Source organism: Ranitomeya variabilis, chromosome 5 (genome assembly GCF_051348905.1).
Source record: "Ranitomeya variabilis isolate aRanVar5 chromosome 5, aRanVar5.hap1, whole genome shotgun sequence".
Taxonomy (NCBI): Eukaryota; Metazoa; Chordata; class Amphibia; order Anura; family Dendrobatidae; genus Ranitomeya; species Ranitomeya variabilis.
Genome location: NC_135236.1, coordinates 374,075,844 through 374,097,794, shown reverse-complemented (window position 1 = coordinate 374,097,794; position 21,951 = coordinate 374,075,844). Strand labels below are relative to the sequence as shown.

Genomic DNA, 21,951 nt, shown 5'->3' with positions numbered 1-21,951 from the left:
TGAAAAATCTGCTACGTGTGCACACAGCCTAAAAGAAAAAAAGTCGCTATTTTCTGAGACCTGTAACGTCTACATTTTTTGTTATCTGGGCCGAGTGAGGGCTTATTTTTTGCACACCGAGCTAACGTTTTTATGGATACCATTTTGGGGTAGATATGTTCTGATTGCCAATTATGGCATGTTATTGCGATGTTGCGGCAACCAAATAAACAGCTGATTAGATTGGCTGTCATGTGCCGTAAAAGGTGTGGCCTCAGAACCTTTAGGTTGTAAAGGAGTATAAATAGAGCAGCCAATATTTAATTTATAGTGCCAAAACTACCTTATAGCCAGTGTTTCAGGTTTCCAGACGAAAGTGTGCTGCGCAGCATCCCCTCACCTCGACGCACGTTTCGCCGCCAGCTAAGTGTTACAATAAGTCCACAGGTGGTGTTTTGATCTTTTGAAGCGATTATTACTTATCAGCAGCACTGCCTACATGAGTGCAGGATTCCCCCAAGGAAACGGACTAAATATGCCAAGATATTAAAATCCAAAGAAGAAGGCAGTACTGACATATCTACATAAAAATCAACAACTTCGAAACATGTTGTTGGAGAAAGATGCTATTAATAGCATGAATGGCAAGAAGAACAAACAAATCAATTTTCAAACAAATCAAGCCAGACATGTCACTAGAAGCAAGGATCAACAAGCTACAACTTGGCTGCTTTAGACATATCACACGAAACAAGCAATCGCTTCAGAAGCAACTTGATAGCTTGATACAATCAAGAAAATGGTGGACCTATCTAGGACTGCACAAGATCGATCTTCCTACAGTGCTCATCCATCAAGTCGCTATGACTCGAGATAAAGCTGAAGGCTGTTAATAAATAAATAAAACATGTGTTTTCTGGTGTAAACACTTTGATGTATTAGCCCATTATCTTCTAATAACCATGTAAGCTCCTAGAAAACACATCCAGTCATCATTGCTTTCCATAAGGGATTTACAGTCAAAAACACTGCTGCTTGTAATATTGATCTCAAATAAAATACTAATCAAATTATCAAGAACTTCAAAAGATACAGGTTCAATTGCTAGGAAGATTGCTTCACTGTGCCCAAGAAAGTCCAAGCAAGTGTCAGGACCATCTTTTAAAGACGACTTCGCTACGGAATCAGTTCAACACCAGTGAAGAGCTTTCTCAGGAATGGTAGCATGCAGTGTCAGTGTACTTACATGAATAAAGAAGCAAATGCTTGCAGAGGCTGGCCTTATGTCAAGAAGGGCAGTAAAAGAAACCACTTCTCTCCAAGAAAAACATAAAGTAGAGATGGACATTTTACATTAAATACAGTGATTAGACTGCAGAGGTCTGGGGTAAAAGTTATTTTTTCTGATAAAGCCCCCTTCAAACAGGCAAAATGATTGTCCGGAGAAGAAAGTGGAGAACTACAAGCCCTTAGTCATATTTTATTAATTATTTGTAAATAATTAAATTCAAAAAAATACTATAAAAATTGAAAAAATGTACAATAGTAATTGCAGTGAAGAGCAAAGACAAAAGTCTGACACTAATACAAATGTATACAGACCTGGAATACAGAGACCATAATACACTCCATGACGCAATATTATACAATACAGTCATGGCCAAAAGCATTCACACCCCTGCAATTCTGTCAGATAATACTCAGTTTCTTCCTGAAAATGATTGCAAACACAAATTCTCTGGTATTATCATCTTCATTTAATTTGTCTTAAATGAAAAAAACACAAAAAGAATTGTTCTAAAGCCAAATTGGATATAACTCCACACCAAACATAAAAAAGGAGGTGGACAAAAGTATTGGCACTGTTCAAAAAATCATGTGATGCTTCTCTAAATTGTGTAATTAGCAGCACCTGTAACTTCCCTGTGGCACCTAACAGGTGTTGGCAATAACTAAATCACACTTTCAGCCAGTTAACATGCATTAAAGTTGACTCATCCTCTGTCCTGTGTCCTTGTGTGTACCACATTGAGCATGGAGAAAAGAAAGAAGACCAAAGAACTGTCTGAGGACTTGAGAAACCAAATTGTGAGGAAGCATGAGCAATCTCAAGGCTACAAGTTCATCTCCAAAGACCTGAATGTTCCTGTGTCTACCGTGCGCAGTGTCATCAAGAAGTTTAAAGCCCATGGCACTGTGGCTAACCTCCCTAGATGTGGACGGAAAAGAAAAATTGACAAGAGATTTCAACGCAAGATTGTGCGGATGTTGGATAAAGAACCTCGACTAACATCCAAACAAGTTCAAGCTGCCCTGCAGTCCGAGGGTACAACAGTGTCAACCCTTACTAAACCATCGGCGTCTGAATGAAAAGGGACTGTATGGTAGGAGACCCAGGAAGACCCCACTTCTTACCCCAAGACATAAAAAAGACAGGCTGGAGTTTGCCAAAACTTACCTGAAAAAGCCTAAAACGTTTTGGAAGAATGTTCTCTGGTCAGATGAGACAAAAGAAGAGCTTTTTGTGCAAAGGCATCAACATAGAATTTACAGGAGAAAAAAAGAGGCATTCAAAGAAAAGAACACGGTCCCTAAAGTCAAACGTGGTGGAGGTTCCCTGATGTTTTGGAGTTGCTTTGCTGCCTCTGGCACTGGACTGCTTGACCGTGTGCATGGCATTAAGAAGTCTGAAGACTACCAACAAATTTTGCAGCATAATGTAGGGCCCAGTGTGAGAAAGCTGGGTCTCCCTCAGAGGTCATGGGTCTTCCAGCAGGACAATGACCCAAAAAACACACTAGAAAATGGTTTGAGAGAAAGCACTGGAGACTTCTAAGGTGGCCAGCAATGAGTCCAGACCTGAATCCCATAGAACACCTGTGGAGAGATCTAAAAATGGCAGTTTGGAGAAGGCACCCTTCAAATATCAGGGACCTGGAGAAGTTTGCCAAAGAAGAATGGTCTAAAATTCCAGTAGAGCATTGTAAGAAACTCATTGATGGTTACCGGAAGCGGTCGGTCGCAGTTATTTTGGCTAAAGGTTGTGCAACCAAGTATTAGGCTGAGGGTGCCAATACTTTTGTCTGGCCCATTTTTGGAGTTTTGTGTGAAATGATCAATGTTTTGCTTTTTTCTTCATTCTCTTTTGTGTCTTTTCATTTAAGACAAATTAAATGTAGATAATAATACCAAAGAATTTGTGTTTGCAATCATTTTCAGGAAGAAACTGAGCATTATCTGACAGAATTGCAGGGGTGTGAATACTTTTGGCCATGACTGTAGATGTATTCATATAGCAGCACTATCACAATACTAGGAAAAGAAGATAGATATAATACTATGGGTTTAATTAATTAGGTTATATAGGAGGACCAGCATATAGATTTGTGCACAGCTCCTTGAGAAAGCCCATGCGAAAAGCGCGTTGGGGCTGCTTGGTCTGACTACTTCTAAGGACTGATTTGGGTGAGATCGTCTTTTCAGTGCTAGATTTATATTATATATATTTTTGGTATTTATGGTGTCACAGCTGTGATAGCAATACGTTTTTTATCCTAATTAAACCCATAGTATTATATCTATCTTACTTTCCTAGTATTGTGATAGTCCTGCTATATGGATACATTCACTGCAATTACTATTGTCCATTTTTTCAATTTTTATAGTACTTTTTTGAATTTGATTATTAATAAATAAATAATAAAATATTCATATATTTTATATGGGTATTTTTGTACTCCTTGAGTTTTTTTGTATATAGCTGTATTTTGGAGTATACCTGTTTTAAAGGGAACCTGTCACGCCCCCAGGCGTTTGTAACTAAAAGAGCCACCTTGTGCAGCACTAATGCTGCATTCTGACAAGTTGGCTCTTTTAGTTCTTGGTGCTGTAACTGCAGAAATAATCAATTTTGCAATTTGTCCAAAATACCTTGAAACAGTCCTGGGGGCAGGTCTTTCCCCCTAAAGCAGACGCAGCACCGCCGTCACTCATGCCCTCTTAGCGCCTGGCGCCGCATCCTCAGCGTTGTTTTTAACTGTCCCGGTGCCTGCACTGTTATCTCATGCCTTGGGCATGCGCAGTTAGCGCTGCCCGTCTTCTGACATCACTTGATGTCTTGCTGACTGCGCCTGTGCGGCCGCGCTACCCGGGATCCCGTCCCGCAGTGTCTTCTGATTTATTCACAAAGCAGGTTGCAATTTAGTGATGAACAATGTTCTTTTCCAGCATGATGGAGCACCATGCAAAAGTGATAACCAGTGGCCAAAACATTGAAAATTTGGGACCATGGCCAGGAAACTACCCATATCTCAATTCCATTGAAAACCTGTGGTCAATACTCAAAACGCGGTTGGACAAAAAAGAAAAAACATTTTTTAAGCAAAAATAAGTTACCATCAGTCAGAAATTGGCCCAGAAGCAGATATCCAACTGCTAGATCTAAGAGCATAAGTCCCGAACAATAAAGATCAACACTGTAAATATTGAGTCTTTGCATAACCTTGATATATGTCAATAAAAGTTTTAAAAAAGTATGAAATTCTTATAGTACCTCTGTAACCATAGAAACATCTGTCTTAAAGATCTAAAACACTGAAACGGCAAAACTTTGTTTTCTAAAGTTTCAAATATTTTGGCCATTATTGCATAACTGTTATAGGAGTCCTTTTCAGCTAGTCCATGGATGTACCACATAACCATGGAAAAATATGGCTGGCACTGTTCTCTATAAATGCAATAGGCCACATGGATAAAAATAATCACGCTGAGCAATAATTACTGCAGCTTTTTAAAACAGACATACCTCTAAAGTGAAGGATAGGACAACATCAGATTTTGATAATTGAACTTCACTTTCATCTCCAATATCCAGAAAACCAGAATTTGTGGAACGTTTTAACTTTTGCAGTTTAAACTCAGGACCACCTTTAGATACTGGAAGACTTTCTAGGTTGGCCATTAGGAGATTGACTGACGCTCGCAGCTCTTCAATAAACATTCCCTCCATTTCCTTAGTTAAGAACCTTGGAAATATTTTCTCCTATGAAATAATTAAAAAACAATTAAGTGGGTGATTGACATGAGAAATGCACTGTAAAATTGTATTTTACCATCACCTAGAAAACTATGGAAACATTAACTCCAAAAATAGAATCCAGACTTTTCAGTGTCTGTAATTGCCTCTAGACAGCTCATTTTATTTTTATATTCTGTAATATGAATTCATTTGTAAGTATATTTTAAGAACATAAGTGTTGATTACAAAGAAAAGTGTAACATAAAATTCACTGTTCTTGAACCAAATAATGCCACTTAATAAAAAAAATCTAACAAGACAATATGTGAATGGTATCATAAGTTCAATACTTTACACTGTATTCACTTGAACCTGAACGGTTTCAATTTTATATATACTTGCATTACTATGGAAAATTGTAAAACACCGTGTTAACTACAGTATTTTGCTTTTTGACAGACAGAAAGATTACTTAAGACTTTTTACTTTCACCTTTGCCATTTGATCTGCTACTTGTAGACGCCCATCAAGTTCACGACGGATCTGCGCTGCTTGCTCATCTGCGTTATCCAACTGAAATATTGAATGGGAATACGATCATTAGAACTTAAAATGTCTTCACTATTGCCACAATTCAATTTTTGCCAATAAAGAATTTTTACTCACTGTAAAAATAAAAATTTCTGGCAGCCTCTATTGAGGGACACCAAAAACAGGAATACTCTGCTGGCACCTGGAGGCTGACACTTATTATTACATCACAAATTAAAATTGGTTCCTCCCAAGCAGAATGAACTTTACCTGTTGGCATTAGGCCTACTCAGATTAGTGAGAAAGAAGTAGGAGAAGTAAAGAAAGTATTAAGAACAGAAAAGTAATTCAATTACACTCCATCCGAAGAAAAACATATGGGTGCTGTATCCTCCAATAGAAGCTACGAGAACGAGATTTTAAGAAGAGGAAAAAAATCTTTATTTCTCAGTCATCTCATTTGGGGGAACAAACTGCGATCTCTTAATGCTGTCCCTGAGGTGGGAAATAAACATAATTTTACTGTTACCACATACATTTTTCCACTGTAGCTCAATCTGCCGATTGAGCAACCATTACCTGTAGTATCTTCCTGCCCAGATTTGCATCTGCCAAAGCAAAAGTGTAGGCCCTGTAAAACTTAGTAAAGGTATGCAGAGATAAACACGTGGCTGCTTTGCAGAGCTGCAGAACTTATGCCTGGTGACGAATTGCCCAGGAAGTCCTACCGCTCAAGTAGAGTGGGCCTTGACCCTAAAAGGAGGAACACTGCACTTTGACATAAGCCTGAATAATGGATGTCCTGATCCAGCGAGCAATGGTCACCTTAGAAGCAGCAAGTGCCCTTCAAGGCCCCTCAGGAATCACAAACAAGAAGCCTGACCATCTGAATGGATCAGTAATGAACTGATAGGTCAGCACCACCCGATGACATCCAACTTGTGTAAAGTGCTCTCAGTTGGATGAGACGACGAATGGAAGAAAGATGCGAAGACAATTTGTTAAAATTAAAAGCAGAGACCACATTAGGGAGAGAAGGATGGAATTGGCCGCAAATGTACCTTGTTCTGGTGAAGAATTAGATAAGGAGTGAGACAAGACAGAGCCGCCAACTCTGATATTTTCTGATAGAAGTGATGGTTACCCGAAACACTACCTTATAGGAGAGACACAGAGTGGAGATCTCCTTAATAGGTTCAAAAGGTGGAGACTGGAGTGCCTCCAAGACAAGATTTAGACCCCAAGAATCATGGGGATGCCTGTATGGTGGCTTTGTAAGAAAGTCTTGACCTTTGGCTTAGATGCCAGATCTTTCTGAAATAAAATATCCAGAGTGGAAACCTGACCCTTGAGAGAAATAAGCACCAGCCCAGCCTCTTATGCTGACTGGAGAAAGGAGAGAAGTACAGGCAAGGAGAATGATATTGGGGTAAACTCAGACTCACAGAACCAAAAATAAGGCCTTCGAGGTGTGATGATAGACACGCAATGAAGAAGGTTTTTGTGTCCTGATCACGGTCTGGATCATTGGCTCCGATAAATCTGTTGTCCTTAAAAATCGCAGAATTAACAGCCATGTCGACAAATTGAGAGTCTGTGAATTCCGGTGGAGGAACGGTCCATGACACAGAAGATCAGAGCCATCTGGAAGAACCCAAGAAACATCTACCGGCAGGTTGATCACGTTGGAATACCAGACCTTAAGAGGCCCAGTCCGGCGCAACAAGAATTACTTGTGCCCTCAGCCCTTATCTTCTTGAGAAGACTGTGTAGAAGGTTTAGAGGAGGAACGATATAGGGCAGAGCGAACTGGGACCACAGGACCGGCAATGCATATGCACCTACTGCAACTGCCAGAGGATCTTGAGACCTGGCGACAAACCGGAGCATCTTGTGGTTTAGCCTGGATGCCATTAGACCGACATCCAGAGTAACCCACCATTGGCAAATCTCGCTGAATACGTTCAGATGTAGAAACCATTCCCCTGCAAATGTCTGCTGGCAGCTTAAGAAATCTGCTGCACAGTTTTCCACCCCGCATATGTGAACTGCCGAGATCAGTGATACAGCATTTTCTGCCCACTCCAGAATCCTTGCGACTTCTGACATGTTGGACCGAATCGGCGTTCCACCCTGTCGATTGATGAATGCCATAGCCGTGGCATTGTCCTGCTGAATTTGAACTGGTAACTCTGAGAACAGATATAGAAACTTGATTCCAGCTCACCCAGTTGCTCTATGCTCATTCACCAGGGGCCCAGACACATCAAGGAAAATATAAAAAATTGGAGTCTGGCTCAAAAGGACTGGATTTTCCTTTTCTTTTTATTTTTCAAAAGAAAATATAGTGCATACAAAAGAAAAATTAACATGGTCGACATGACCCAGTCGACACGTTTTGACTGCACTAGTCATGAGTAAGACTGCCTAGTGCAGTTGAAACGTGTCGACTGGGTCATGTCGACCATGTAAATTTTTCTTTTGTATGCATTATATTTTCTTTTGAAAAATAAAAAGAAAAGGAAAATCCAGTTCTGTTGAGCTGGACTCCAATTTTTTTTTATTTTCTCTGTTGCCAATGCAGAAGAGCCAGATGAATAGCTCAGAGTTTCAGTACATTGATTGGGAGAACATAAACAAGAACACGGAGGAACAAAGTCCACTTAAACATATTTAGAAAACAATATTCAGTAGGCTTATTAAGTAATAACAATCATATACAAATAAAAATATGTAAGATACAAAACATGGGTGTATTGTCAATACAGCCATATAGCAGAAGACACATAAAGGAGAAAATGCGGCAATGACCAAGTCGGGGGGGAGCACACAAATAAACCTTTCGGGTGGTAGCATCAATTCGAAGTATAGAGAAAACGTATGACCAAATGCAGTCACTATGTCCAACTCACGTGGCTAAATTGCCCCAAGTACATGATCACATATTCATATATTTCTCTCGCGTATCACCCCTACTCTGGAACCCTCTACCACAACACATCAGACTCTCGCCCACCATCGAAACCTTCAAAAAGAATCTGAAGACCCACCTCTTCCGACAAGCCTACAACCTGCAGTAACCACCGATCAACCAACCGCTGCACGATCAGCTCTATCCTCACCTACTGTATTCTCACCCATCCCTTGTAGATTGTGAGCCCTCGCGGGCAGGGTCCTCACTCCTCCTGTACCAGTTATGACTTGTATTGTTCAAGATTATTGTACTTGTTTTTATTATGTATACCCCTCACTTGTAAAGCGCCATGGAATAAATGGCGCTATAACAATAAATAATAATAATAATAATAATAATAATAAATAATAATAATATACATATAGTCGCTGCTTACCCATTGTGAATCAGGTATGGCCTCCCCACCTCACTCGGTCCCCCCGGACGCGCGTTTCGCGTAGCTTTTTCAACAGGGTGTGTGTGTGAAAAAGCTACGCGAAACGCGCGTCCGGGGGGACCGAGTGAGGTGGGGAGGCCATACCTGATTCACAATGGGTAAGCAGCGACTATATGTATATATGAATATGTGATCATGTACTTGGGGCAATTTAGCCACGTGAGTTGGACATAGTGACTGCATTTGGTCATACGTTTTCTCTATACTTCGAATTGATGCTACCACCCGAAAGGTTTATTTGTGAGCTCCCCCCCTGACTTGGTCATTGCCGCATTTTCTCCTTTATGTGTCTTCTGCTATATGGCTGTATTGACAATACACCCATGTTTTGTATCTTACATATTTGTATTTGTATATGATTGTTATTACTTAATAAACCTACTGAATATTGTTTTCTAAATATGTTTAAGTGGACTTTGTTCCTCCGTGTTCTTGTTTATGTATTGGTTTGGAGTAGTCCCAGAAGGGCACCTGAGGAGTGCCTAGAGAGAGCTGGTATTTACCACTCATTTATACAAAGTATATTGGTGCTTCATGACTGCAATATTAAATATTGATTGGGAGAAGACTCTCCTGATCTCCCCAGGATCCCCGAATGGATAAATAGCAGAAGATTGCTCCTCATCCTTGAAGATTAGGATATTAATGTTAATTAGTCAGCACCTGCCAATGGATGGGGTGAAAAGAGCAAGTTTGAGATAACATATGTGATATTAACCACCATCTTAGAGAGTCCAAAGAGTATCAATCTGTAACAACTGGCCAAGAGAGCATTCTGCAGAGCCCTTGATAGAAATTGTACTAACGGGACTGTCTGAAATGCTGCCACCATCTTGCTTAGGACCCTCATGCAGAACAGGAGAGGCTGCGTCCCTGGTCACCTCAAAATCTGAAAGGCGGACTGGAGAAATACCGTAATCACTTTTCTTCTGGAGAAAGACATTCTTGGGACATGTCGAATATACCACAGAATCAACGAGGACTTGCCCTGTTGATAATTCATCCAAAATGAGCTAATGAGTCTAGGATGATTTGAAGAGAAAGAGGGTGCTTTGATAGGATGTCGTCCAGGTAAGGACCTTCGTAAATACTCTGGGACCAGTGGCTATGACTAACAAGAGGGCCACAAACTGAAAGTAATCTGGTTGATCGCAATGCAAAGATACCTCTGATGAGTCTGAAAAATAAGTATATGAAGATAGGCATCCTGAATATCTTCTAAGGACAGAATTTCTCCAGGTGCCATGGAATCAATGAGGGAATGTGGAGACTTCATCTTGAAATGACGCACACGATTCCACTTGTTCAGATGCCTCAGGTATAAGACGGGTCACACCGAACCATTCTTTTTTGGCATCACAAAAAGATTTGAGTAAAACCCTTTGAAACATTCTGAAGGAGGAACCTTTGTGACTACTCCTGCCCTAATCAAAGAAGATATGACTTGCTCGAAACTGTGTCTTATCATAGGGGATCTGGGGGGACAGGAACTGAAATCAATCTGGTGGAAGAGCAGAGAAATCTTTCCTGTACCCTGAAGAGACTACCTTTCTTACACAGATGTTGCTGATTGCCTCCAACAATAGTCCTGGCAAGGAGAGGAGGCTGCCTCCAACTCAAGAAGAATTACTGAGTGGGGGTGACCTGTCATGCATTGCTTCCTCAGTTACCTTCCTCACTCTCTGAGGCCGCCCAGAGAGTAGGGACCTGAAGGCTGATCTTCTATCCTAGGGGGCTTTTGGTCTAACCTTATGACTGACCTCACTTGGTGCCAGAAATTGGCAAAAGAGGCAAAACTGTAATCTGTGAAATGGGTGGATCACCCAGGTCTGAGAGAGAAGAGTGCTTCTATCTCTTGTAGCATCAGCGATAATCTTGTCTAAAGTCTAGTCCCAAAAAAAAAATGGCTCCGCCATGGCCAAAACTGAAAGGGGTTGGGCCAGCAGGGCTCACATTTAGCTTGCACTCTACGCTGAGCGCTTACACCAGGGTTTCCTTGTAAATCTCTGAAACACACTACCATTCAGGAGTTTAGGGTCACTTAGAAATGTCCTTATTTTTGAAAGAAAAGCACAGTTTTTTTTCTAATGAAGCTAACATTAAATGATTCAGAAATACACTCTATATGTTGTTACTGTGGTAAATGACTATTCTAGCTGCAAATGTTTGGCTTGTAATGCAATATCTTCATAGGTGTATAGAGGCCCATTTCCAACAAAAATCACTCCAGTGTTCTTATGGTACTTTGTGTTTGCTGTGTAAGAAGGCTAATGGATGGTTAGAATAGCCTTGAAAACCCTTGTGCAAGTTAGCACAAAAACAGTTTGGCTGATTAGAGAATCTACAAACCTGTCCTTCCTTTGAGCTAGTTGAGAATCTGGAGCATTAAATTGTTGGTTCCATTACTCTCTCAAAATGGCCAGAAAAAAAGAACTTCATGTGAAACTCGACAGTCTATTCTTGTTCTTAGAAATTAAAGCTATTCCATGTGATAAATTGCCAAGAAACTGAAGATTTCCTACAACGGTGTGTACCATAGTAGAAAGAGAAGTGGGAGGCCCCGCTGCACAGTTGAGCAAGTACATTAGAGTCTGTAGTTTTAAAAATCGATGCCTCACAGGTCCTCAACTGGCAGCTTCATTAAATAGTACACGCAAAACTCCAGTATCAACATATACAGTGAAGAGGCGACTCCGGGATGCTGGCCTTCAGGGCAGAGTGGCAAAGAAAAAGCCGTATCTGAGACTGGCTAATAAAAGGAAAAGATTAATATGGGCAAAAAAATACAGACATTGGACAGTGGAAGATTGGAAAAAAGTGTTATGGACAGACGAATCCAAGTTTGAGGTGTTTGGCTCACAAAGAAGAACATTTGTGAGATACAGAACAGCTGAAAAGATGCTGAAAGAGTGTCTGACGCAATCTGTCAAGCATGGTGAAGGTAATGTAATGGTCTGGAGTTGCTTTGGTGCTGGTAAAGTGGGAGATTTGTACAAGGTAAATGGTATTTTGAATAAGGAAGGCTATCACTCCATTTTGCAATGCCATGTCTTACCCTGTGGACAGTGCTTGATTGGAGCCAATTTCATCCTACAACAGGACAATGACCCAAAGCACACCTCCAAATTATGCAAGAACTATTTAGGGAAGAAGCAGGCAGCTGGTATTCTATCTGTAATGGAGTGGCCAGCACAGTCACAAGATCTCAACTCCATTGAGCTGTTGTGGGAGCAGCTTGACCGTATGGTACGCAAAAAGTGCCCATCAAGCCAAACCAACTTGTGGGAGGGGCTTCGGGAGCATGGAGTGAAATTTCTCCAGATTACCTCAGCAAATTAACTGCTAGAATGCCAAAGGTCTGCAATGCTGGAATTGCTGCAAAGGGAGCATTCTTTGACGAAAGCAAAGTTTTAAGGAAAAAATTATTATTTCAAATAAAAATATTTTTTTCGAACCTTGTCAATGTCTGGACTAGATTTTCAATTCATTTGGCAACTAGATTAATAAAAGTATGAGTTTTCATGGAAAACACAAAATTGTCTGGGTGACCCAAAACTTTTGAACGGTAGTGTACGTGATTCAGACAGAAGCCTTGGCGGACGTTTCCTTATAATGTGGACAACGTTTGACTTGTGATCCAGCGGTGACCATCTTTTTAGGCATGCATAAAAGCTCAATCTGATTCACAAACCCGTTGAAGCGCTCAAGCAGCATGAAACGGCCGTCGTTTGAGCTTGCACACTCCTTTGTATATGCACCCCTGAGCCGTGAAGATTTTAATGCAATAAAGATTCATCTGCTTTGAAGATCGGTGAGTGCTGCCACTTCTTCCTTCTAATGATTTACAAAAGCTCAATCTACCACAGTTTTCTGCATTTCTGAAAAGAAAAACACCACTTAACAAAGGCCAGACAGAGTTCAGAGTAACTCTGCTGCCTCATTATAGTGAATGGCTCTCTCAGAGGTTTCATCTGAATCCCGTGGCTCGGAGATTTAGTAAGTACTCAGCGTAGAGCGCTGGATAAACGTGATCCCAAATGTAATGTAAAATATTCCCACTAAAAGCTTTAACTCAGTCCACAAAAAAAAAAACAAGTAGCCACTCCGCTCCATTATTTGTTAACAGAGATATGGGTAGCTTCCACGCTAGTGGTGGTACAAAGGCTCTTAAAAAGCACTATAGCTTCTCGTCCCCAAAAGAAATTTAGCAAATTCTGCCCTCCCAAATCCGAATGGCCCCTCCCTTCTGAGCCCCACAGTGTGCCTAAACCTCATTTAGTTTCCACATCTTTGGCATTTTTGTAGCTATGACAGCCCGCCTAATTTACAGATGCATGTCTCCAGAAGTATGAGCTGGGCACCACAAAGTACAGGGTACTGCAATGGCAGTTTGCAATTTTCACTCAGCAACATCCACTGCTGCTTGGCCTTTAAATGTGAGGTTAAGAGAACACTGCAGATCAATTATGTCAGGAAAAGGGGCACCTAGATTGATCAAACATGAGGGATTTTCAGAATACAGACCCGAGTGTACTCCGACTTGTAGGCACTGAAAGTCAAATATCCGCCTAGGGGTGGAAAGCATTAAGCAACTTACCGGTAGCAGCATTTTTCGGAGGTCTATGACAGCACCACGAGAGAGAGGGGATCCGCCCTTCAGGAACAGGAAACTTACAGATACAAAAAGGGCGGTACCTCTCCCATGCATCAGTTGTATTTCAGAGCCTGAGAGGACTACCGCGGTTAGTGGCACACAAATATACAATATATACAGTTTATATACAAAAATATGCTGTTGCATTGTAACTAGATACCACACGAGAGATCTATATATCTCATTATATATATACATATATACATTCTTTAGGAAGTGCAACCCCCATATGAAAAAGGGAGGGAACTAAGGGTGCTGTCATGGGCCTCAGAAAAATGCCGCTACCGGTAAGTAGCTTAATGCTTTATTCGGATTCCCATGACAGCACCACGAGAGATTTACAGAGATGTAAGCTACCTTAGGGAGGGACTATAGCTTGTAGCACCCTTAACCCGAAGGTGAGATTAGAGGAGAACCCCAAGTCCAACCAATAGTGCTTAAAAAAGGTGGAAGGGGATGACCACGTGGCTGCCTTACATATCTGGTTGATTGACACTCCAGATCTTTCCGCCCAGGATGATGCTATGGCCCCGGGTGGAATGTGCCCTCAGATTCTGCGGAGAGATAGCCTCCCTAATCCACTTTGCTAGTGTGTATTTCGATACTCTGAGCCATTTTCTAGGACCTTGTAAGGACAAAAATAACGCATTATCTTTCTTCCAAGCTTCAGTGACTGAGATATATTCTAACAGGCATCTTCTAACATCCAATGTATGGAGTATCTCTTCCTTAGAGTTAGAAGGATTAGGGAGAAATTATGGTAGAACTATCTACTGTGATCTGTGAAAATGTGATGCTACTTTTGGCAAATAAGACGGATCCGGCTTGAGGACTACTCTATCCTGTAAAAACTCTGTATAAGGGGAAAGTCTAGAAAGCACCTGGATGTCCCCTACCCTACGAGCAGATGTTATTGCTACCAAAAACGCTGTTTTAAGGGATAACATCTTAATTGAGGCTGAATGTAAGGGTTCAAATGGTTCCTTAGTCAAGGCTGAAAGGACTAGGTTGAGATCCCAAGGTACCGACCTATTCTTGTGTATGGGTCTAGCTCTACTAGATGCCTTAATAAACCTTGAAACCCAATAGTTATTAGCAATGTTACAAGAAAACAGTGCCCCTAAGGCTGAGACTTGTACTTTTAGCTTACTTGTGGATAGATTTAGCTCCAAACCCTTCTGCAGAAATTCTAAGATCTGATTTATGGGTATTCCTTCATCAATATTAAAATCACAAACTTTTTCCAGGTTCTAGAGTAGATCTTTGTTGTTATTTGTTTTCTACTCTTCAGAAGGATATCTACTAAATTTGGGGAGAAACCTCTGTCTTTTAGCAATGACCTCTCAAACTCCATGCCGTTAAATGGAGTTCCTTCACTGTTGGATGGCTGATCGGACCCTGGTAGAGTAAGTCCAGAATGTCTGAAAACACCCAGGGGTCGTCTACCGACATGGTCCTGAGCCAAGCGAACCAGGCCCTTCTGGGCCAGAATGGGGCAATCAGTATGACTCTTGCCTGATCCTCCCTGATCTTTCTGACCACTAGGGGCAACAGGGCCAATGGGGGAAATGCGTAAGCCAACAGAAAATCCCATTCTATCAGGAAGGCGTCCACTGGCAGAGGATTCTCCGTTGGATTTAGGGAACAGAATTTTCTTGTTTTTCTGTTGTCCCTGGTGGCAAAGAGGTCCACCTCTGGTTGACCCCACTTGCAGACAATGTGACCGAAGATGTCTCTGTTCAGAGACCATTCCCCTTGTCTTAAAGGGAACCTGTCACCTGAATATGACGGGACCAGTTTTGGGTCATATGGGCGGTGTTTTCGGGTGTTTTATTCCCCCTTTCCTTACCCGCTGGCTGCATGCTGGCCGCAATATTGGATTGAAGTTCATTCTCTGTCCTCCGGAGTACACGCCTTGCGCTGGCGTGTACTCCGGAGGACAGAGAATGAACTTCAATCCAATATTGCGGCCTGCATGCAGCCAGCGGGTAAGGAAAGGGTGAATCAAACACCCGAAAACCCCGCCCATATGACCCAAAACTGGTCCCGCCAAATTCAGGTGACAGGTTCCCTTTAACGTATTGTGGCTTAGAAAGTCGGCCTTTACGTTTTCCTTCCCTCTGATATGCAGCGCAGTTAAAGACAGAAAATGTCTTTCTTCTGTTTGGAATAGGCGATCCGCCACTTGCATCAGAGATTCAGAATGCATTCCACCTTGGTGATTTACGTAGGCCACCGCCACCTGGTTGTCCGAGAGGATCTTGACATGGAGACCCTGTAGATATACGAGGAGTTTCTTAACTGAAAGTTCAATTGCCATTAACTCTCTTTGATTGGAAGAAACTGATGTTTGGGAGTCCCACAGACCCTGAACTACAATGTCACTCATGTGTGCCCCCCACTCCTAGGGGCTAGCGTCTGTGGTTATTACACGAGTCACATGTGTCACCACCCAGGGAACACCTGCCGATAATTTATCCTCATTTAGCCACCATCTAAGAGATGTACGGGTTGCTGGACTTAATGTCACCTGACCATGCAAGGACCCTTGTAAGGCCCTATCATTGACCAGTACCTCTGACTGTAAAGGTCTGGTGTGAATTTGAGCCCAACGGACAGCGGGAATACATGAAGTCAGGGATCCTAACAGCGACATAGCTTGTCTAAGGGTCATTGAGGGTTTATCAATCGACTTTGGCACCTGTTGTTGAATATGCAATAACTTATCCGGCGGAAAATGACATTGTTGGGCCTCCAAGTCTAATAGTAGCCCTAGGAATCTCTGAATTTTTAGGGGCTGTAACCAGGATTTCTCATAATTTATAATCCAGCCTAGGTGTTCTAATCTGGTCGTAGCCGTTCTTGTGAAAGGCAATGGTCTGCTGAGTTCCCCACTATAAGGAAATCATCTAGATAAGGAATAACGAGAATATTAGATTCTCGTAAGTGCGCCATGACCTCAGCAAACATTTTTGTAAACACCCTAGGCGCTGCTGATAGACCTCTGGGAAGGGAAGTGCTCTGAACTGAAAATGGCGAACTATTCCCTTAAGAACCGCTACCCTTAGGAATCTTTGGAAGTCTTCATGGATAGGTACATGATAGTATGCATCTTTTAAATCTACAACTATCATGAAACAGTGTTTGAACAGCATCTTTATTGTTGAACTCATTGATTCCATCTTAAAGGTTTTATTAACCAGAAACTCATTAAGGGACTTAAGGTTTATAATGGTTCAAAACGATTTGTCTGGTTTTTGAATTAGAAATAGATTAGAGTAGAACCCTCTTCCTCTCTCTGATTCCGGAACTTCAATCAGAACTTTTTTAAGGCATAAGCTTACGACCTCCGCTTCCAAAGCTCTTTGTTCAAGAGGGGAAGAATGCAAGGGAGTTAATTTAAACTTATCTCGAGGCAGGTGACTAAACTCAAGTCTCAGTCCATCCGATATTATGCCTCGCACCCAATCACCCCTCCCACAGGGATTGCTAGTCATTGGTCCGGTTTCTTACATTCTTTTGAGGAACGGCGGAACATACACTCACCGGCCACTTTATTAGGTACACCATGCTAGTAACGGGTTGGACCCCCTTTTGCCTTCAGAACTGCCTCAATTCTTCGTGGCATAGATTCAACAAGGTGCTGGAAGCATTCCTCAGAGATTTTGGTCCATATTGACATGATGGCATCACACAGTTGCCGCAGATTTGTCGGCTGCACATCCCAAAGATGCTCCATACAAGGCAGGATGGATCCATGCTTTCATGTTGTTTACGCCAAATTCTGACCCTACCATCCGAATGTCGCAGCAGAAATCGAGACTCATCAGACCAAGCAACGTTTTTCCAATCTTCTACTGTCCAATTTCGATGAGCTTGTACAAATTGTAGCCTCAGTTTCCTGTTCTTAGCTGAAAGGAGTGGTACCCGGTGTGGTCTTCTGCTGCTGTAGCCCATCTGCCTCAAAGTTCGACGCACTGTGCGTTCAGAGATGCTCTTAGGCCTACCTTGGTTGTAACGGGTGGCGATTTGAGTCACTGTTGCCTTTCTATCAGCTCGAACCAGTCTGCCCATTCTCCTCTGACCTCTGGCATCAACAAGGCATTTCCGCCCACAGAACTGCCGCTCACTGGATTTTTTTCTTTTTCGGACCATTCTCTGTAAACCCTAGAGATGGTTGTGAGTGAAAATCCCAGTAGATCAGCAGTTTCTGAAATACTCAGACCAGCCCTTCTGGCACCAACAACCATGCCACGTTCAAAGGCACTCAAATCACCTTTCTTCCTCATACTGATGCTCGGTTTGAACTGCAGGAGATTGTCTTGACCATGTCTACATGCCTAAATGCACTGAGTTGCCGCCATGTGATTGGCTGATTAGAAATTAAGTTAACAAGAAGTTGGACAGGTGTACCTAATAAAGTGGCCGGTGAGTGTATAGCCCATACCTCTTCTGCGTCTATCCTCCCATCTAAAATTGTCTCAGGAGGGTGATGATAACCACTTCCTTCCCCAACCAAATCTCCTTCTGTTGAAAGGACGACGGTAGGATGCTGATGATAAATTAGGGAATTTTTTCTTGTCATCCCTTGCTTTTTCTAGCAACTCATCCAAAGTTGGGCTGAAGAGATATTCCCCTTTGCATGGGATAGAGCAGAGTTTCGATCTTGATTGAATGTCTCCTGACCAGCACTTCAACCATAAGGCTCTACGAGCCACATTGGAGAGTCCCGCTGCCCTGGCCGCCATTTTAACCGAATCAACTGAAGCGTCCGACAGGAAGGCAGCGGCCTCCTGAATTACTGGTAGAGCATTCAGAATTATATCTCTGGAAGCGCCCTCTTTAAGCTGGGACTCCAACTGATCTAGCCAGACCATTAAGGATCTAGCCGTTCAGGTTGCAGTTACTGCCGGTCTCAGAGATCCGGCCGCCATTTCCCAGGTACCCTTAAGGAAGGTGTCTGCCTTCCTATCAAGAGGATCCTTAAGGGTCCCCATGTCCTCAAATGGTAGTGAGGCTTTCTTTGATGCTTTCACCACTGCAGCATCTAATTTAGGGGCCTTGTCCAAAGAATCAACAGCTGGATCGTCAAAGGGGTATCTGCGCTTCAATGCTGGTGGTAAAGAGCCTTTCTTTTCAGGCTTTTTCCACTCCCGGAGAATTAGTTCCTGAATCTTGTCGTTCAACGGAGAAGACCAACGTTTTCTTTGATCTAATCCGCTGAACATCATCTCTTAGCCATAGGAATCCTCTTCTCTTTCTTCCTCCGAAGAATCAAGAGTTCAAGGGGGCCTTATACTTTGAACCTTCCGCCTGGGATAGGGACCGCAGGGATTCCCTTACTTCCACACGGATCATTTCCTTTAAGTTAGCCGCATTCATAGATTCTTCCGCTACCTGGGGGAGGACAATAAAGGTGATATCTTCTATCCGACCTAATGTCACTCCACCCCCACCCCTCCTGTAGAACTCACAGTCTGCTGTATACAGGGGGTGCATAATTTTTGGGGACAACAATCTGGTAAGGGGACTCCACAGAGGGCGCATTCCTTATGTTTCATCTTGCCCATACTTTTTTTTCCCTAAAATGACAAAGTATAAGGGGGCCGGCGTCACTGAGTGAACATTCATGTAGATCTCTTACCAGTGCCCACCGAAAAAAGGTACCGGAATGCGAGGGGGTTCTTTCCCAGTCGATGCTCTCGATCCCTGCCTGGATGAGCTCTTACGACTGGACTGGTCACTCCTGACATGCTCCTTTTCCTTGGGCTTTTGTCGCACTTCATCCAGCAGCTGAGGCTGACGATCACCATCACTCTCCATGATGAAATGAGGCCAAAACAGGGTTCTGAATCTGACACCTGTTTAAAAATCCCCCTTGATTCCGGTCAGCAGACTGCCTCGCGCTGTCCCCATTGGTCCACGCAATCCAGGATGCAGCTGGAAGGTCAGAAGGCCCGCGTTGAACCAGGCGTTCAGGATCCGGTGGGCGCCGCCATCTTGGATCGACTGCGCATGCGCAGAAACCCAGCGACCCGTAAGCGCTCGCCGGCTCCAGCGTCACCTTGGCCCGGAAACGCTCCAGCTCACACAGAGCGGCGCAGGACGCCGGACGCGGCCAGCAGCGCTCTGGACGGCACCCACCTCCTGACGCTGGTACTCCGCGACCCTGCTGCACCGCATACCGCACGGACCGGAAGGGGATGGGGAATACTTACCGGCGCTGGTGGAGACAGGAGTCCTCCGGACTCTGCTCCCTGCTGAAAAATGCCACCGACGTGCAGCCCAGCCAGGACCACCGTGGCGTCTCCAGGAACTCCTGCACCGGCCAAGGTAGGAGACCCCCCTGCTACCTGATTCGGCCGGCCAGGGATCCTTAAAATTCATCTGTAGGATCCTGTCCCTACAGGAACAGGAAACCAACTGATGCATGGGAGAGGTGCCGCCCTTTTTGTATCTGTAGGTTTCATGTTCCTGAAGGGCGGATCCCCTCTCTCTCGTGGTGCTGTAATGTGAATCCGAATAAATTATGAATAAATTATAATCAGATATTATTAAGGAAGCCAAGTTCATGCCCAAGGTCCAATAGAATTGAACAATAAACTAGACATGTCCGTGTTTCTTTAATGACAGTATTTGATTGATTTTTTAAACGTGTTAAATGCAGTATTGTTCCCGCTTTTTAATATGGTAAGCACTAGCACTAAACCTGTGCACAGGCAGATGTTGCTCACCTTGATTAAAAGAAGGAGCAACACGCAGGTGCATCAATGGCACCGTAGAAGCACATTTTGCAGCGGGAAATGGCCATCGTCCAGCTCAGCACTCTCCCACACAACTCCTGACCAGCACTTTGTACAATGACCCTGTTTTGAATAAAGGATCACATTCTTGTGGTCAGTGCCAACTTTCGTTGATTTACATCACATAAATGATTGCATGAAGCATCACCGATAGAGGCTTCGGACGGGCAATAGTTCAGGACTGTTTGATTGAATCCCACATAGGACTGGTGCCATTAAGGTTTAACTTACTCAGTCGTATAAAATTCTGTGACACACCTGTGGTGTCTATATAATCACTGCACTCCTAGATGAATTAACTAAGAGGTGTGGTTTGTAAAATGGGATCACTTATGGGGGTACTGCTGTTCTGGCACCTCAGGGGCTCTACCAATGTGACGTGGCACCCTAAAACCAGTCGAGCAAAATCTGAATTCCAATATGGTGCTTCTTCACTTCTGAGCTTTGCACTGTGCCTCAAAAGTAGGTTTCGACCACATATGGTATATTGGTGTATTCATGAAAAATTGCACAGCAATTTTTGGGGTCCATTTTCTTCTCTTACCCTTGTGAAAATAAAGAAAAATGTAGGGCTAAAAACGTTTTTGTGAGGAAAATGTGATTTTCTTTTCATGGCCCAACGTTATTAACTTCTGTGAAGGACTTGGGGTTCAAGATGCTCCATACACATCTAGATAATTTTTCTGAGGGGTCTAGTTTCCAAAATGGGGTCACTTGTGGGGGTTTCCACAATTTAGGCATATCAGGGGCTCTCTAAACGCGACATTGCATCCGCTAATGATTCCAGCAAATTTAGTACTCAATGTCAAATGGCGCTCTTTCAATTCCGAGCCCTGCCGTGTGCCCAAACAGTGGTTTTCACCACATACGGGATATCTGCATGCTCAGTAGAAATTGCACAACAGATTCTGGGGTCCATTTTTTCCTGTTCGGCTTGTGAAAATAATTTTGGGTCCAACGTGAAAATTTTGTGAAAAAAAAAGCTAAATGTTCACTTTTGATTAATTCTTGTGAAGCACCTGTGAATATTTAAATGTCTTGAAAGTGGTCTTGAACACCTTGAGGGGGGGTGCAGTTTTTAGAATGGTGTCACTTTTGGGTATTTTCTGGACCCCTCAAAGTCATTTCAAATGTGATGTGGTCCTTAAAAAAATTGTTTTGTAAATTTTGTTAGAAAAATTAGAAAATACTGGTCAACCTTTAACCCTTCTATAACTTCCCAACTAAAAAAAATGTTTCAAAAATTGTGCTGATGTAAAGTGTAAAGTAGACATGTGGGAAATGTTATTTATTAACTATTTTCTGTGACATAACTCTCTGATTTAAGGGCATAAAAATTAAAAGTTTGAAAATTGCCAACTTTTTCAAATTTTTGCAAAATTTCAGCTATTTTCACAAATAAATGCAAGTCATCTGGAACAAATTTTATCACTATCATGAAGTACATTATGTCACAAGAAAACAATCTCAGAATAGGCGGGATCTATATTTAATCATTTGCATAATATTAACATATGTTTTCTATGATTTCCATAATCTCACAACTTTTCCGTCTTG

At 42.5% G+C, this 21,951-nt stretch overlaps 1 protein-coding gene across 19 annotated transcripts in view; it reads right to left on the bottom strand.

Annotated features, from left to right (window-relative positions):
• The window catches only part of CADPS2 (calcium dependent secretion activator 2), a 699,771-nt gene that overhangs the window by 573,202 nt on the left and 104,618 nt on the right, over positions 1-21,951 (bottom strand). For all 19 annotated transcript variants that reach the window (XM_077264954.1, XM_077264944.1, XM_077264942.1 and 16 more), the window contains exons 4-5: positions 5,489-5,569; positions 4,784-5,020 (exon numbers count right to left, since the gene is read on the bottom strand). In XM_077264954.1, coding sequence (XP_077121069.1) covers positions 4,784-5,020; positions 5,489-5,569 — 318 coding nt within the window. The remainder of the gene's footprint in view (positions 1-4,783; positions 5,021-5,488; positions 5,570-21,951) is intronic.